The sequence below is a fragment of the Watersipora subatra genome, chromosome 7 (assembly GCF_963576615.1).
Source record: "Watersipora subatra chromosome 7, tzWatSuba1.1, whole genome shotgun sequence".
Classification (NCBI taxonomy): Eukaryota; Metazoa; Bryozoa; class Gymnolaemata; order Cheilostomatida; family Watersiporidae; genus Watersipora; species Watersipora subatra.
Genome location: NC_088714.1, coordinates 21,346,854 through 21,365,038, shown reverse-complemented (window position 1 = coordinate 21,365,038; position 18,185 = coordinate 21,346,854). Strand labels below are relative to the sequence as shown.

At 35.5% G+C, this 18,185-nt stretch overlaps 1 protein-coding gene across 1 annotated transcript; it reads right to left on the bottom strand.

Annotated features, from left to right (window-relative positions):
* Positions 1 to 28: 28 nt before the first annotated feature.
* LOC137400538 (uncharacterized) lies at positions 29 to 16,688 on the bottom strand. Its single transcript, XM_068086864.1, has 16 exons — positions 16,630 to 16,688; positions 14,636 to 14,780; positions 14,103 to 14,209; positions 13,165 to 13,306; positions 10,916 to 11,036; positions 10,133 to 10,344; positions 9,551 to 9,721; positions 8,375 to 8,931; positions 7,698 to 7,888; positions 6,476 to 6,599; positions 5,789 to 5,941; positions 4,953 to 5,073; positions 3,025 to 3,148; positions 2,005 to 2,141; positions 1,062 to 1,142; positions 29 to 743 (listed from the first exon to the last, which is right to left on the bottom strand). Exons 2-16 carry the CDS (start codon positions 14,649 to 14,651, stop codon positions 535 to 537), a joined length of 2,466 nt encoding a protein of 821 aa, XP_067942965.1. The 5' UTR covers positions 14,652 to 14,780; positions 16,630 to 16,688; the 3' UTR covers positions 29 to 534.
* Positions 16,689 to 18,185: the final 1,497 nt, after the last annotated feature.

Genomic DNA, 18,185 nt, shown 5'->3' with positions numbered 1-18,185 from the left:
TTGAAGTCAAGAGGAGTCAAACAAACAGCAATACTTGTGTAGGTGACATATCTTCATCGCAAGCTTGCGTATGCGCGTTTGCTAACAGTAGTGCAAGATATTTACAAAATGGCGGTGTAAAACCTAAAATTGAACAATGAATGATAGATTATACTTGGCTATAGAAATCACGATAAAACGGGTAGAATGATATTACACAAGTTATAGATATGAAATGCTGCCTTTGAATAATAAATTCATATATACAGTCACTTTGATATTCCTGCACAAAAGTGGTTAATCAGGTGATGCTTGATACGTTTGATATTGTTTGATATGTTCAGGAACATTGATGTCTTGTCCAACTGTTCCAGATTATCAGTGGCTCTGAAATCCAACGTCCATGCAAAAAATATACAGTAAGCATGTATAATAAAACTGTGTAAAAATATACTTGTGTGTACAAAAATGATTGTATTGTTTCGATGTGCAATGAATCGAACTGCTGCACTAAACAGTCGGTTGAATATAGGATGACTACATGTATTCGTGTTTTTACTGGATTTGAAGTTGTCGTATCATTGCAACACTATGTTCATAGTCTTTAGTTGTGGAGCTCGTTTTGACTTTTGACCTATCAATGATTGGTCCAAATGTTTTAGCGAATGCCATAAGGTCGTTGTGCCATATGGAGAGATATCTTAGGGCAGGAATCATAGAGAGCATCTGGTGAAAGCGCTTGACATAACTCCCCTTGTACTTATCTGAAAAATCACAAATTCTCAGCACCTGTTTCACCATGCGGGATTGTACTTCGGGGTTTCTAGACTTGGCCTGTGTATGCCCTTGAATAGGAACTACTTTGGATGATGTCTCATGCAATAAATTCTAGTAATGCTACAAAGTGCTGCATTTTTAAATTTAATTGTTAAAATCTGATTGTAGCATTGGTAAAATGATAGTTTTTAATAGTGTAAAAAACTTTTATCAGTTTAAATCAGCCTCTTTAGCTAAAGCAAATTTATATTAACAAATTTGAAGGATAGTTTGAGTGAACATTTTGTATAAACAATAAATGTTACCTTTCATATAGGCAGCACATAATTCTATCAAAGGCTTCCGTTCCTTCTCAATTACGTCTTTCTGTTCAATCCGTAGTATGTCTGCAAGCAAGTGTGAATGGGTGAACTGGTATTTCCTGTCCGATTTTATTCAAGTACCACATAGGTCAATTTTCTTTTTTTAGATATTTATATCGCTGGCCAGAGAACACTGCACTCACATGTAATGAATATCATGGTATTTCTGTGACATTCGTATACCTATGGGATGGTAGTGGGGGTGACATTTGTAAAAAAACATGCCAGAGAATTGATAACAATGGAAATTTTATTACAAAATATTAAAAGTGCTCTAATTAATATGAAATAGCCCTAACAATTGCTTCTAAAAGAAATATTACAAAAAGCATATTTTCCTTTGTTTAATTTGCACGTATTTTACCTTAGTTGATCGACTAATACCAGTAACAGTCGCACTATTTTAGTATTTTGATCGCTCAATTATCAATGGTTTCTCATTTTTCTCACTGGGTAAAACTATCGCTTTGCAAAATTTTGCATCACGTTCATGAAAAATAATATGTCTGACCGATAAAAGTTGCAGCTGCATGTCAAAACAGTTCTTCTTCATCGATTGCTCGTATTTTGCATGTCACCTGTTGACATTTTTAGACAAGCAATCCATAAGCTGAAAATGTCAACTCTGAAAACAAACAGTGAAACAGCTGCCTCCCTACTGACTAAGCAGGTGAAATCACTAGGGGCATAGTGGTGCGAATGATGTGCCAGTGGCCAATGACATTCTCAGCCAGTTGTAAAAAATATTTTAACACAAAGCTGCCGTGAGCACACATAAAATTTTACGTGTTAGCGTCATACCCGTCAGTGACATTCAAAGTTTTTATTTTTGTCTAATGATTTGGCTGCTGCCTGGCGACATTGCAAAGCTACTGTTTAGACTCACCAGTGGAGAAGAGGGTGAGAGCTGACACCATCATTATTTCCTTCTCATCAAAGTTAAGATCTTTGATAGCACGAGAGAATTTGAGCACCGTTTGCCTGAACACGTAAAATGGGTCCTTCTCTGGAATTCTCCAAGCCCTAAAGAAATACAATACTGTGAATGTTTGACTGCTGGGAGGTTTAATGGCAGATCTGTACATCTCAATTTGGTATTACTGAAGAAATAATATAAAACTACAGCTACCAATATATTACAGATCTAAGTAATGATATTATAACCTAGAAAATATCACTATTTCAGCCCTTTTCTCTGTCATTTCATGGCGAACAGTGCAGGGGCAACTAAAGTCTCTTTACCTCGGAGAAGCCAAAAGAGTTAGTTGTCAATTACAGCTGCATTGAAAATTAATAAAGGTTCCTTCGCTTGACCCAATGGACAATTGATAGCATGATAGGAGAATGGTAGTTTGCTATATGAAGTTTAGGTGAACCTATGCACTCTGCGGTCTCATATCTGTACAGGATTGTCACAAATGATGCTGAATAAATCATATATATATATTTATATACGTGTATATATATAAATCTGTGTCGGTTCGTCTGTCCAGTTATAGCGATAAAGTTTTAGTAATGAAAAAATCTGCTATGCAGAGGATTTGTTCTCAAAACTTTCAATTTTGGAGGTATCGAGGTTATACATGTATATTAGACTACAGCGTTCAATTGAGCATAGCAAACAATAATGGTGAAGATAATCATCCATTGGTTAAAATATGACGAAGACATTGCGGCACACGTAACGATTTGAAGCTGGTCTCATTAGGTGAAGTCCAGGCTTTGCACGGGTAATGAAAACAGCTTATAAACAGTTGCAAGTAATGTAGTGTAAAGGTAATGCAGTAGCTAAGGTAATGCAATGTTAATAAGATTTTTTTTACTCGCACAATGCAGGGAATTAAACTATTTCAATAATAAAATGAATGGTAGCCATTGTATGAAGTTGTAAGGCATAAAAACTCACCAAAAGTATTTGCACTGCTCTCTTTCCTCATCCCACCAGTATAAGACATGCATGAGGAGGCAGTTAGAGAAGCTTGCTGTAGAGACCAACGTCTTTTTGTCCTTCTCTGGCAGTGCGTCACTACCTGTGGAGTCACAGTCGGAAAGGTAGATTTTATACTATAGAATCAGTGTTATTAATAGCACCTATTGTTATTTCTGTCAGTTTTTGCAAGATATACATGACTTTGGAGTTCGCTAGATAGATTCATAGCCTGTCACCTCGAGGAATATGAGCACACAGCTCTACTAATCCTACAGACAAGTAACATTAAATTTTAGTTTGTCCATGTTTTAATGTGCTAGAAAAATGTTACTGTGGATAGCCCGTTTCTAAAACCTCAATTGAAAGCGCATGATTGTAATTGACCCGAACACATGTCTTCAGCTGAACATTATTTGAGAGTGAATTGGTAGTACGAGTGAAATGATATTGGGGACACAACCTAACTGTGCATCCCAGAAACATCGTATCTCTATCGTTTCTCTGTTTTCTGACTTGCATTTTGATCAGCCTGCAGCATTTGATCACCAACTGTTCTGGGATTGGTAAAACAAAATGATCCCCAACACGGTGAAAATATTCAAGTGCCATTGTGCAAGCATTGCTGGTTTCTCTTCTCAACACCCTCCTTTTCAACACCCATTTTTACTTTTATTCCTAGACAGTTTTACAAACTTTTTACATTATACTACACTGTAGTACTCCATGGGCTGGCATTAACCACCCACAATTATACTGACATCAGATTCTATTACCTAAAGACTGGTTCACACTATATCGCCGTATCTCGGCGTTGATGCCACAATACTTTAGCGATCATCCATGATAACCATGTTCACACTATCACAAACCCATCCGCATTGTGTCAGCAAACACTCCGTGACGTAGTGTTCCCATTTTCCTTTTTAATTTTTCGTGAGAAAAACTCTTGTTCTCGGATGCTTGGACCAAATACATGTATTAGTCTCATATCGACGATCATAAACGAAAATAAATAAATCACACTAACAGCGACTGCGAATTACTATCGTCTAAACGGCTCACATTGTACAGACTGTCATCGATGCTTCGTGAAATATTGGAAAAGTTTGACAGCTGCGAACTTTACCGATGTGTCCGCGCTGCTTCGTTGATGCCATCGGTTTACAGTTCACATAATCGACGATGAAAGCCAAATAGTGTGAAGCAGCCTCAAGTGTGGCTAAAGGTTTATAATAACATATAATAATAATGTAGTCATTTTGATCTTATAGCAGCTTATCTGTGATACTAAGATTCATGTAGTCTTGTAGTCTTCGATTGTAGTCTCTTGAGTTTGATGAACTTCAAGTATTTATAAACTCTGCTGTATAAAGCACACTGTACTCTAACAGACTATCACGCGTACCCAACCACATAATTCATAGCTTTATAGCTACATCCCACAAACTGAAACCACCGAGTACACCAGACGCAAAAAACTTGCTTGCCCTTTATTTAGAACATCCTTACATCATAATCGTTTCTTTTTAAAATTCTATTCAATAACTTTACATTTTTAATTTATTGTTAACATAAAGTTAACTGCTATGAATACCATGTTGTTATTTTATCTTTTTTTTACATGGCCTGATTTGCTTTTATCGGCATTAGCTGGTGAAGTAGAGTTAAGAGGGGATCAAGTCAAAGTCGCCGAACGTCGTTCATCAAGACTAGAATAAACATGATAGACGCCTAGACCTAAAAGTCCTCCAAGAGGCATGTAATTGTAGACACCTACACTGTATTAATTACTTTAATAAATTCACGTCAATTGCTATCTAGAGTGGTTCAATCAAAGATTATATAATACAGAGGAAGATAAGCCAATGCAGTTGTATTAGCTAGAATGTTGATTGTGGACCTACCTTTTATTTCCTGGTAAAACCTAGCCTGGGCTTGCGTCTCCCTCAGCAGCCTGTTCTTTATAAAGTCCATTAGTTTCAGCTGAAGAGGTGCATTCTCCTTGACGTTAGGCCACAGGCTTTCCTAAAAGTTGAAATTTGAAAAAATACAAACTGATATATTTAAAAAATGATTATGATTCGATTAGATGTAGTATGTTTTATTTATTTAGTTCATATAATACATGTCCATTATATATTTATGTACATGTATATATGATATATGTACATGCATAGCTAAACAGAGATACTGCATCAGCAAATATATTTTTATATCTTTATCTTTATATATATATTTCTCAAAGTATGTCCGTATGTCGTATGTCTGTCTGCATTTCGGCTATAGCTATTATTAGAATAACTGCAGCTGGACAACAATGCTAACGCAGTGTCATGGAGTACCGTCATTAGAAGCCTAGCAGCTTACTGCAATTTTTCATTGGCAATGTGCCAGACTAATAGCTTGAAAGTTACAGTTGTTTGACAAAGTTTTAAAACCTTTACAGCTGTTTTCATTTTTCTCTTAATTTATTTCAACCACACAAAACACTTCTCTCATGATATGTTCTTTGAAAGTTTCTCATGATATGTAGTTTGAAAGTTTCTCATGATATGTAGTTTAAAAGTTAGAATGGTAAATGTTGTTTTATGTTAAATACAAATCAATTGTCTGTCCAGACTTTTTATTACCTGGGCAACGCTTGGTAGCACAGCTAGTTCATCTATAAAACCTAAAACATATGGAAGGTTGCCATACATTGTTAGCGCAAAGACTTAAGAGTTTTGCGAGGGACGCCTACCTTGCCTTCTTCTCCACTGCTGGAGGAAGTCTTGAGATTACTGCTGACATACTCCTTGGTCTTTAGCCAGCCTCTCATTAACCTGTCCATGTCAGCCTGTCGGTCTTCATCGTAGTCAGCTTCTGCAGGTACTTCGTGTTCAGACCAGTAGTTCTGGAACGAATAGATTACAAGTTAAACTCAGACTTGCAGTTGTCGTGCTAAACCAAAGACAAATCATTGTCCGCTTCTGTATTTTGAAATATCAGTTTTTTGGGTTTGTAGCTAATACATTATGGTTGATTATAACAGTAATTGCTTTTCTCATAGCTGTAGTTTATGCACAATCAAAAAGTGTTAAATAACTTTAAAATGATGGTTTAAAACATAGTAAAAATTACAAAAAAGTTAATAAACAACTTATAAAACAATAGTAGTTTCCTAATATTTTCCCACAATTATAACACACATCGTAGGCGTATGATATTAACTAGAACATATAGCTTGTGATGCAAGTTATTATTCATCTGTCAAAGCGAAGCTTAGCATAGAAATTGGTTAAAAGTTAGAATTTTTTAGCAATTCCAGGCTACAAACTTATTGAGCTAAAATGGTTACTTCAGCGCTGCTGCTGTTTCATGTGTATGTATATTTTTATGCATAATACAGGTTATCAGGTATAGCTAACTCGATTTAGCCTTGACATACCTGATTAACTTTGTCATCAATCGACTTCATGTGCTTGAACATACCCTGACCCCCATCACTAGTTTCCATTTCCTTGTGGCTTTCATCTTCCTTTTGCTCGCTGCTCTTCTTTGTATTTTTACTCCTGAAATATTGATCACATTTAGCCTCAGGCATTTGTTTTTTTAAAAACAATGCTATGAAAGGTTTCTTGAAAGGTCGGCTATTTCTACATCGACACCCACTATATCCCAAGAGCTCATCTACGCCTAGAAATTGGAAAGTTACACTGCAATCTATGTTGAAATCCATCGTGCTTGTGAAAATGTGTTAGTGGCGTCTGTGCTATGGGTTTGTTAAACGTGTAAGGGAAGGTTTATACATCATGATAATAAAAAAACTGGGTTGACAATTGATTTGTGGCAGTGATGTAATCATCCGGCAGCGATAACCTAGTTTTGCTTCCTTAGCTTAGATTCATGGAAACATTAACCTCATGACTTCCGAGTTAACCGTTGGACCTCCTAGAGTTGAGATGGTTTGTTTATTTCAAACTTGACTATACCAAAAACTATTAACCCATGTTCTAGTTTAGCTCGGAAAGATAGTTGTAAAACCGAAAGGCCTATATGCTCTTTTACGAGATTCGTATATTGTCCATACTATCATATGCTGCTCTAAGCTGATATCTCTATGTTTTGAAAACTAATAAAGAACAATTAGAACGCTGTCAACAAATATGTTTTAGGGTTACGCTATCTGATATGGACAGTTATTTATTATCAGCATCTAAATATCCTTAATGCTGATGAGCTGACTGCATTATTAGATATCGCTGCCTGAAATTCACTGATCACATTTTCAATCCGTTTGACCATCCATTAAATTCCTATGTCCTCAAAAAAAATCCATTAAACCTTATCCAGACACCAACACATTGCTAATCCATTTTATAAAACAGCGTTATACAAATTGAGCTTTTTCTTCAAATACACATAATTTTACTATGATATTCTTCATTATTTATTTTTGTCTCACGGGTTGAGTTGTTTTGGATGCCATAAACCAGTGATACTAAACTTCTTCTCTATCTATCATCTATTTGCTAACATAAAAAATGAAAAATTAAAATCAAAACTGCAGACAATCATACGGAATTTGGATAACCAAATTGCCAATATTCTAAAAAAGACAGTTTCCTAATTAAGTACTCTTCACTCCTCACTAAATACTGTGAACTCACCAGATGTCCTCTACCGTGCGCGCCTGCTCATTGAATGTGATTGGTTCTTGTGAACAACTTGGCATGTACTTATGGTTGACTTGACAAATGTCGACCTCATAGATACTGAATTCATCAGGGAAGTCCTGCAAGTCAGTCGTATATCCGGACTGAGGAGACGAGGCGCATGAAGAGATGCTGTATGGTGAGTGCTACAATGATGGAATGTTATTTATAAACAGGTTTGCTAAAACAGTCTTCAAAAGTTAGCGTTATGATCGCCTGAAGCTGTTTATTAACTTGTTTGAGAGCATGTGAATGAGAGATGAAAAAGTTCAAGCTTTTAGGGAGTCTAAAAACAGTAGAACGCTTCCTTAGCTATAACTACTTAATTTCAAAAACATTTACAAGTTATCTAGTTTAACAATACAGAAATTGTTTGGTTTAAAACGTCTTTGTCTCACACTTTTGATATTACCTCACCACGCAAACAGCTAGTACAATGCAATGTTCTTATCACTCGTGGAGCATATTAGTTTGGTATAGCCATACATGAAACATTCCCAGCGTTGAGATGCATTTACTTAGCTAAAGCAGATGTCCAGTTAGAAATCACCAACATACTGTCTATCACAGAAGTCCTATGCAGCATTTTTTGCCAATGGTATGAAGTCATTTTCATTTTTATGAGAAGCTACCTGGGCATAGGGGCTGTCATGAGGCTGTATGGTTTGATGCTGTTGCAGCATCTGCTGCTGCAGAGGTGGAGGTTGAGGGATCATCTTGCACGGCTGTCTCGGCGTGTGCATCTCCCCGTATGGCGCCGCATTGGGGCTTGGCTGGCTGAAGGCTTGAGTTATATGTCCTGGTGAATGGTAGGCTCGTGACTCTCCATTCATGTTCATTTGATTTCCTGTTGACATATCATATGCGGCTGTCTGCTGCAGGGGAGAGTTTTGAGTTGTTATCGGAGTGATGTAGCCATTGGTTGTTTGGTTTATGACACTATTCTGCTGCGCTAGCGTGTTCGCTGGAGAACCATGGATTGCCATAGCTTGGTTGTATGGAGATCCATGAGAATGCTGGTTGGCGTGGTGATACTTTTGTTGGTACATTGCTGGAGGATTCTTATATGTGTCATAAGGAGCTTCATACGGAGGAGAAGGATGACTGTATGTTTGAACAGGGTCTCTATACGAGTTGTGTTCCATCTTTATTGGCTGCAGTTGAAAATTAACTTTTCCAGGGCCTGGAGCTAAAACAGAGAATACTTTCTAGGAAAAGATCGCTCTGCATGCATCATCGTTTAATGTAGCAAAAATGAAATCTATTTTATTTGTCTTGCAACTCAGCACATTGTCTACATAGAATAACCTTGACATCACATATAGAGTCACATTAAATGTTACATGCTCTAGAATCTACCAAAAAATGCCGATGCAAATCATAGCTATTCTATTCAGCATATAGCATAGAGCAGCTTGATCCAATTTTTCCCGCAACAAATACACAGCTATTGCAGAAACAGTTTTGGCATGGCTCTGTGTTTTTAAAAAGCATATAACTAGTTACACAATCTACGTAGTCAAGTTGATGTAATTTGCTCATTTTAATTATTACTGTTTTCATGTATCGTTAATGCTTATCAGCTATTCAAATTAATGAATCAAGTTGCAGATGCCATCTACACAGGCAATGCTACGGTGACTATGTTTTTCAAAGTCCAAAGACATTTAAATAATTAATAAATTCTAAATGAAGTTCTTTCTACAAGGGTTAGTATTCAACTACAAAACTAACTATTTGACACTATTTTATACATCGCATCTACAAAACAGTTAAAAATTTAACAATATCTAGAGTATGTTGCTCACCAATTCCAGTTGTCTGTGAGTAGTTGAGATGCTGGGGCTTACACGGAAGGTTTTCAATTCTCTGCAATTTTGACTGCTTCCTTGCCATCAGGTTGGGAGGTTGAGGCTCGTCGATTTGAACAAGGGCTTCCTCAAGGTCAAAGTGTGACGGTAGAGGAGGGTCATTTGGTCCTGGTTTATATAAATGATATGATTATTAGTTGTAAGATACAAACTGGCATGAACCTTGCGCAATTTAATTTGTCTTAAAACTGCATAAATTAAATATTATAACATTTCAATTTTTAGCTTAAAACCTGTAAACTTTAATATTGAAGTAGGCCTATTTTTTGCCATCATGTTATGACCTGGTGAAACAGGGCTTGCTTCTTTAAATTATCTGATATTGATATTTGAGTTAATATTATTGTATAAAGAGTTCGAATCCTGTACAATGAAATTCTTTTTTCGAATGTCCAAACTTGGCTTCAGTCAAATGAATGGACGTTTCTTATTATAGTAAAGATTAGAATCATACCCTTTAGCAAAAAATACTAGGATATAATCTCTTTGACATTGCTTTGGAAAGTTGTTTAACCTCACCGAGGCAGCTGAGAAGCATCTCAATGTCTGTGCTGTTGCAGCTGCTGTTGAGGTCATTTGACATCTCTCTGTCCAGCTTGCTGTTGAACATGCCTACTTGTTGTGGCTGAGGTTTGGCAAAGCCCGACATTCCCCCTCCATGAATGAGGGCTGGTAGTGAGGCTAAGCTGGGTGATTCACCTTGTCCCCATGGAGTTTCTTGTTTCATATACCTGGTGAATATCATGGCATTTCTTTCTCCCAGTTGAGTAATATTTGCCATGAATAACTACATCTATGTCAGATCTGCGTAGTATTTTATTATCAGCGTGTAAGGCCTTAGTTATATTTAATCTTTTTAAACTGATGTATGTTTGGTAACTTTTCTTTTGTACAATGTCAACTTTTTAACACATAACCTTAGTTTTGTCTGAGAAGCTAATCTAAAAAGATAAAAATTCATTAAAGAGCAAAAACAAAATACGTTTTTATTGACTCACAGACACACCCACCGACATCACAACATCCACTACCTACCACCCAGCACTGTCTATCAACCATACACCACGAACACACACACCACCTACCACCCTCTACCTACCACCCACCATAGACCACCCACCACATGAAAACCACAGATACAATGAAAAAGTGTGATTTATTAATATAGAATTTATCACTTGTTAAATCAAATCTACATACCCGGTAGTAGTAATGCACCATTGTTGACTAGACCACTGCTGTTTGTGAAGTTAACTATCTTAACTAACTGTCAGTTTCTATTCAGATTAACTATACACTCACTCATTGCCATTCATGTACAGCTTTGGATTCATTTCATGGTGGCTGGTAGAAAGATTGATGTGACTGTATGGATGGTGCCTGGTGTTCTCTTTCTTGCTTGGAGGCCTTCCAACCTTTATGGCTATATAAAACAAATGAAGTATGCTATCGCTTGCGTATACTATGGTATTTGCAGATGGGTTACTCTATGACAACAACATACCATAGAACAGTCAAGGTTTTACCAATATCCAGAAAGGCAATTTATCTAAACTATGTATGATATATTGGCTGAAAAGAAAAGAAATCTTCTGATATATAAAAGCATTAATTAATTTAGGTGATTAAAAGTCACACATTGCAGAAAGCGAGTGACCTGGTTGGAAGTACAGTTTGGTCAGAGTCATCGACCACCTTTAGGAGTTGTCACCTCTTAACTGACCTGATGGCAGTCCATAAACATTATATGTATGTATAACTTTTTATTGGCATTGGTAATCATCAACAACAATGATGGTTTTCATTACATGCCAAAAGTAAGAAAAAATGAGTAAAAATAATAATAATAAAAGTAGTAATAATAAAAGTAATAATTATAGTAGTAATAATAGTAGTAATAATAATAGTAGTAATAATAATAGTAATAATAGTAGTAATAATAGTAGCAATAATAATAGTAGTAATAATAGTAGTAATAATAGTAGTAATAATAACAGTAGTAATAATAATAGTAGTAATAATAGTAGTAATAATAACAGTAGTAATAATAATAGTAATAATAGTAGTAATAATAGTAGTAATAATAATAGTAGTAATAATAGTAGTAATAATAGTAGTAATAATAAATAAGCAATGATAATGATAATAGTAATATCAACAAAATGAAGCTTATTAAAACAAAAAGGAAAAGACAGAAATCAAGAATTATTGAATGAGTTGAACAAAAGTATTTTACAAGTTGGTAAACTATTAGTATTGCGAAGTAGGGATAGTAAATTGAAGGTTGTAGTAACAGAAATTTTATTAACTGTTACATGCGATGGCGGATGTAGAAGGTTGGTGTTATGGAATAAAAAATGATGTTTTTCAAATATGTTGAAGGATAAATACAAATGTTTTGGGAATAGTTTGTGCAGGATTTTGAAACTTATTTTGAAAATAATATTATCAACAGCAACAGTTATGTTGCTGGTTTCTGATTCCAAGACATATGGTACTAATGGAAAGATGCCAGATACCTAAAAGTCAATGATAAGTTACTGCTAAGACAGCTTACTAACAAAAACTCCTATTTTACGACTCTATAGAAAACTGAGTTTATGATATGCTATGGAAGAGATGTACCTAATTATAACAGTTTTTAAAAGAGGCAGTTAAGCCTTGTGAGAGTGATGTCGTATGTAACTGGTGACTGATGATAGTGTTAGCTATAGACTCTATAGACACTGGCGGAGGACTGATGTTGATATCTGCAGAACTTGTTCAAAGAAAAACTTCTCGCTATTTTTTTTCATTTTGGTTAAGTTTGAGGATTACTTTGGCAATTAAATGTGGTGAAATAAATGAGGTTAGTAATAGAATTGAACAACTCATACGCAGAGTGGGTGATCCTCAAAAGGAGATTGAAGTAAAGCAGGATGGCAGCTTTCTTATTCTTGAATGGTTAAGCTAGACTAAATTTGAGGGAGATTAGATTTCCATTGACTAGTTTCAACTGCCACTCACTGGCATTTACTAAAGATCGTGGAAATTTTTTTTGTTGATCAAACTCTGTGCTGTAGAGTTAAATTCTGCGTTGAATTGTCTTAAATCGGGTTTGATATTTATTATCACTAAATCTACATGATCGCTGTAGTTAGGGTCAGACTATTGTATTAAAACACGCTGCCACAAAGGACACAAATCATAGTTCTCTTTCAGTATACACTAGCTTTACTTTTTCCCTGCAACGGCCTATTATGCTAATCAAACTGTTAACCATTGCATACGAAAACCTTTGTTTGTGTATTCTTAGATTTGAGTGAAGTGTTACTAGATTTTTCTGTAAACTAAAAATGACCCCATGTTCTACCTATGTGCACATGATCGTAAAACTAAAGTTTAAGTCCATGAAACACCAGGAAAGGTTCAATAGTGCTAATATCTCATGTTAAGACCAACTATGTCTGAAACCGTGCCGGTTGATCAACTTTGTATGAAAGAACTCCACTTTCCAAGTAGCTACAAGTAAATGTCAAAGTGACAGCCAATTTCTGATACGAAAAGTCTACCTTCTCTTGACATTCCAGCTTGAATACAGGCCATATATCTGCAATAACGACACTGATTTCTTGTCCTCGGTGTTATTGGGCAGTTTCTTCCTTCTTTGCATGTGTAGTTTTGATACTCGGTCAGTCCACGACGAAAAAACTTCTGCAAAACGAAACCACAAATATTTCACAACAAGCATAGCTTTAGTTCTATTGCACAACTTTATCTTTCTATAAAGACATATAACTGTGATAGTATAAGTTGTGCCATAGTCTATGTTCAGATTGAAGCGTTATGGTTATTAATTTTTAAGCTCTCTTGTACATTTTAGTAGTTACGATATTACAATACAGACTGCAGAAAAGAAAGCACTTTCCATACATACGAGATTCTATCAGCAGCCAGTTACAGAGTCTTTAGAAAGATAATGCTACAGAACTTGCTGCCAGAGGCATCAGATAAGAAGATAAACTGCTACAGTATTTAAATCAAGGTGCTCCTTAACATTTCATTACATGTATATAAAACCTGTGTAAAGTTTTAAAATTCAAGATAATTGTTCATAGTATTCAATGATTTCATTATTTGTAGATTTATATAATGCTCTATTTCTTTTAATGGTATAGTAATGTTGCGTAGTGGAACCCTCAAGGCCATTTGGAAACAAGTGTTTCTATAATAAGAACAAACCATTCGATATAAAAAGATGGAAAAATGTGGTACCATAGTTTGATATATAGGATGTCGGTTGTGTGAACTCGTACTACGGTATACAAATTGGGTCCGAGTATAAAAACTCTTCAGGGACAAAATGTGTTTACCTTGGACTAGGACTGCATGCTGGGCATTGTTAGAAGGAGCTTGTCGATAATTGCAATGTACTTGTGTGCTCAAGGATGCCACGTATCATCACAGCTATAAACAATTATTGGATAAATGCTAGTATTATATCTCCTACCTTGCAGCCTTCGCATGAAGTCACGCCAAAATGGACGCCATTGGCAAAATCGTCACAGACTTTGCACATGACAGATCCTGCCGGGGCATCTATGACATCTGGTTTTTCTGCATAAAATTATTGATAAATGTCAAGATACTTTCTACTGAGCTACATTAATGTGCAGCGGTGAGTCATCACGATGACTCACAACAAGCTAGTTTCGATAGTGACACACCGTCTCACAAACTGATTCAAAAATTATTTAAAGTTTAAAACTTTAAAATTCTTTAAAACTATAAAGTTTTTTTTTACATTTTTACAGTAGAAGACTGCTAAAACCACTACATGTTCCAAAGAAAATGCTAGTTAATGATATAAAACTATTTGCTAGTTTTGTTGCATTCTTACAAAGACAGAAAAACAGCCATTTATATGTACTCTAGTTGAATAAATTACCTGAACAATGGTTTGAATGCCATAAAAAACAAGTTGATTGTATTTAGGTGACTAAAAATAGTTGCAAGCCTTGGGAGTCTGTCTGTGCGTCTTACCTTCCTTGCGCTGCATACCAGCTGCTAGACATGCCTGGAATCTGCAAGCTTGGCATTTGAACCGACCCTTGTTTACCGTGCATGCTGACGGATCCTGTTGACACCGAAGTTTTACTCCATCCTTGGTGCATCTTATATAAAAACTCTGCAAATAGTCGGAACACAGGCGATGTGGCAGGCTCATTTGTAGACTGAGGAATCATTCCAATACAGTAGCAGCTAAAAATGTTCTTCAGCTTGTCAATAGTCTTATTGTCTAGTAAAATATGTGGTCTACTGGATAGGACAAACGGTTTTCGTTTCAAAAACTCTGCAAAAGCAGTTTTTTTGAATCTAAGCAGCACTTAGATGTCTACCTTTCTGTTCACTCAAAGCTTCCTTGCTCTAAGTGTGGTAATCTCTCACCAAGTTCAAAGGACTCTCTACAACCGACAGCTCTCATAGCTTTTGTTTGCAATAAGCAAGCATACTTCATTCTCCAACAGTCAAAGTCACCCACACCATTAAAGTAATACACCCACATTCAACACACAAACAAGAGCTTTAGCTAGACTTAAAAACCACATTATTTGTTTGTATTGCCATGATAAAAAACTGCGTTGCACACACCTACAATTACTATAGGCTTATCAGTGTATGTAACGGCAGCGGCGAGTACCACGGCCTGCAAGAATGAATGAAGTGCTTAATTGGAGAAATGAGAAATAATGTTATCAATAATTACGCAACCACCGATGTCGTCAATAATTCCCTGAATGCAAATTTGTGAAGCACGAACAGTTGGAATAGAAAGACTAGATTTCCTGAATAGTGAATTAAAGAATGGATGAATAGCTGGGAACAATCACTATGTAACTTATAACTTGTAATATGGCAGACCAAGGCTAAGCCATGTTTATAATATAGTCGCTGCAGCTTGTATGTGTGCCACATAACTACCCCAAATCTTTTTATAAAAATTTTTAAGCACTGTAAAATAAACGTGATGCGTAGCCACATACCATCGCTCGGTTTATAAGTCTAAGATTGTCACTAAACCCATTTTTAGATCGAGACTTCCCTCCCCCTGTTTTTTATCTATTTCAGCCATTCACAGTTTGTGCGATATTTTAGGGTGCCCTGAGCTGCGAAGTTAAACTGCGAGAAGCTAAGTTCAGTACACAGTAGGGTCACTGTCAGACATAGCACTATTATAAATAAAACATGCTTAGTGAACAGTTTTATGTAATAGTAAAAGTAATGTTCGCATATCAGCTAAGTTTTCAATACTGCTAAAACTGTTTGTATTGTGTACTTTTAAAACGTTTGTAATGCTGTCTTAAAAACGCTATCCTAAGAATTTCTAAAAACTATGTATGATTTAAAAAAGCACTCTATATTTAAAGTAATATAAAACCAAAATGGAAATCAGTTTTTATAAACACTTAATATGTTTTTTTTTAGTTTATAAAGAAATAATTCATAACATATATGATTGCCTGCGTAAAAAAATTGCAGAGTAAAATCTATTTTAGCCAAAATCTTTTTTAAATATCCCGCAAGTTATATGTAGTTTAAATTGCCCCACATCCTTCAGTCATGATCACCATACAAAACTGTCGAGACTTTTCAGGTTTGTTCTCGGTTTGGTTTACTCTACTATATAATATGCTATGTCATCTACTTCAGAGTGAAAACTAGTGGTTTTTGAAACCAGATAATTCTCGTTTGAGATTGAACCTACAACCTCAAAATCCTGAGCCACAAAGCTTGCCACTAAGCTATTAAAACAAACTTTTGCAGTGATTGGAAATGACATTTACCTACATACCCTCCTGCCGCATGTTCAATCTAGTTTTTTGTTGAACACAAATACATACTTGTATACCAACATACAGCTTTAGAGATCAGTGCTGAAAAACAGAGCAAATCAAGCTGGTTAAATCTTACCAGTTATAAAAAATTGGTGATGGGTTTTTTCGCACAAAAGTAAAAAGTATTTTTTCAACAGTTACCTTGCATGGCAGGCAAACAAGCGCTCCAAAGTATAGACCAGCAGCGACACCATGGCATACGCGACATTCTCCCTTGTCTCCTGTCTCTTGAGGATCATGGGTCATGATGGCAGCAGACTAGCACCAACGATTGGTATGCTGTTACTTTGCTGACAAACAATAAGACTAATGAACAGTAAATAAAATATTGCTGATTAAATGTTTATTTAAAAATTTAAAATGTCTATCATAAGTGTTCGTTGCAACTCCTTCTTCAAACAGATCAGATTTAGATTGTTTCGCCAATAGCAGACCAGCTTTTACCATTTTGCTCCCGTTTAATGAAACTAACACTAGTACAAAGCCTCATACCAGCTTCATTACTAGATAACTAGACTAAAAATTTTATACATACCATTTAAAATTTTGTGCCAAAGGTATTTGCTATTATTAAGAATTATGAGTGATGATAATCTAACCCCATAACTGCAATGTAGTTTGCAGAAAACAAATTGCACGAACCACCAATAAAAGTAGAAAGTATCTTGTAGCCTTAATGTTTTTATGTTCAACCAGAAGTGTAACTGTTCCAGCTAGCTAAATTTAATAATCACTCTACCAAATAGCATCACATCAAACGATTTGAGCTTCATTCTGCATTTTCAGGTCTTTTAGACATACAACAACCCTTAATAATGTACAAGCGAACAAAGCAACATAAATTGTACTCGCTAGCTGTAATAATCTCAAACTGTTTATAGCTAAACTGCGACCTAGTTTCCACTTGATTATTCATGATTGTTGGAATATTATTGTGGTGAACAGATGGTCTAGTTCCCATTCAAAATTACGACATCCCATCAATGGAAAGAATCTACTGATATCTAGTTTTATGTGGTTTAGATTATATTGCAATGTTTACCCTTTAAACAGACTATGATTTTGTAACATCAATCACTAATATACATATTAGTAAAAACCTCTTTTCCACAGAGAGCTTTAGAAGTTGGAGACAGATGAAACCTATTTATTGACTTCCGCACAATTTAAATGAATAAACTAATGATTATGTTTTTAACTGTGTGCTCAGTTTAACTTATAAGTCAATTAAAAACCTACTTGTACCAAAAGAGGATACCTAAAAGCACAAAAAACCAAAATCAAAAGACTACTTTTTGAAAAATAAGCTAAAACCGGTCAGATAAGATTTCTACCTTACTTACGTGAAACAAACTGAAATTTTAGTAATGCATAAACTTCTGAAACAATATTATTATTTGCTGTTTAGTTCAAGTGTTACCAAATTTTTCGTTACAGGTTACTGTTACAACATTGTACATCTGCTAATCAATATATAAGTTGTACTGCAACAAACGAGTAAAATCAAAGAAGAATTCTATCATCAATACAAGCAGCTGGTTGACATATAATTTTCATTTTGTTCTTCAAAACAATAACAGATACATGTATATTGTTGATCGGTGAAAATTGTATACCTGGCTTATCCGAGTTGAATATCCTTGATGCACGGCAGCTTTGAGAGATTGATCAAGGCAGCTCTATGACCGATTAATAAC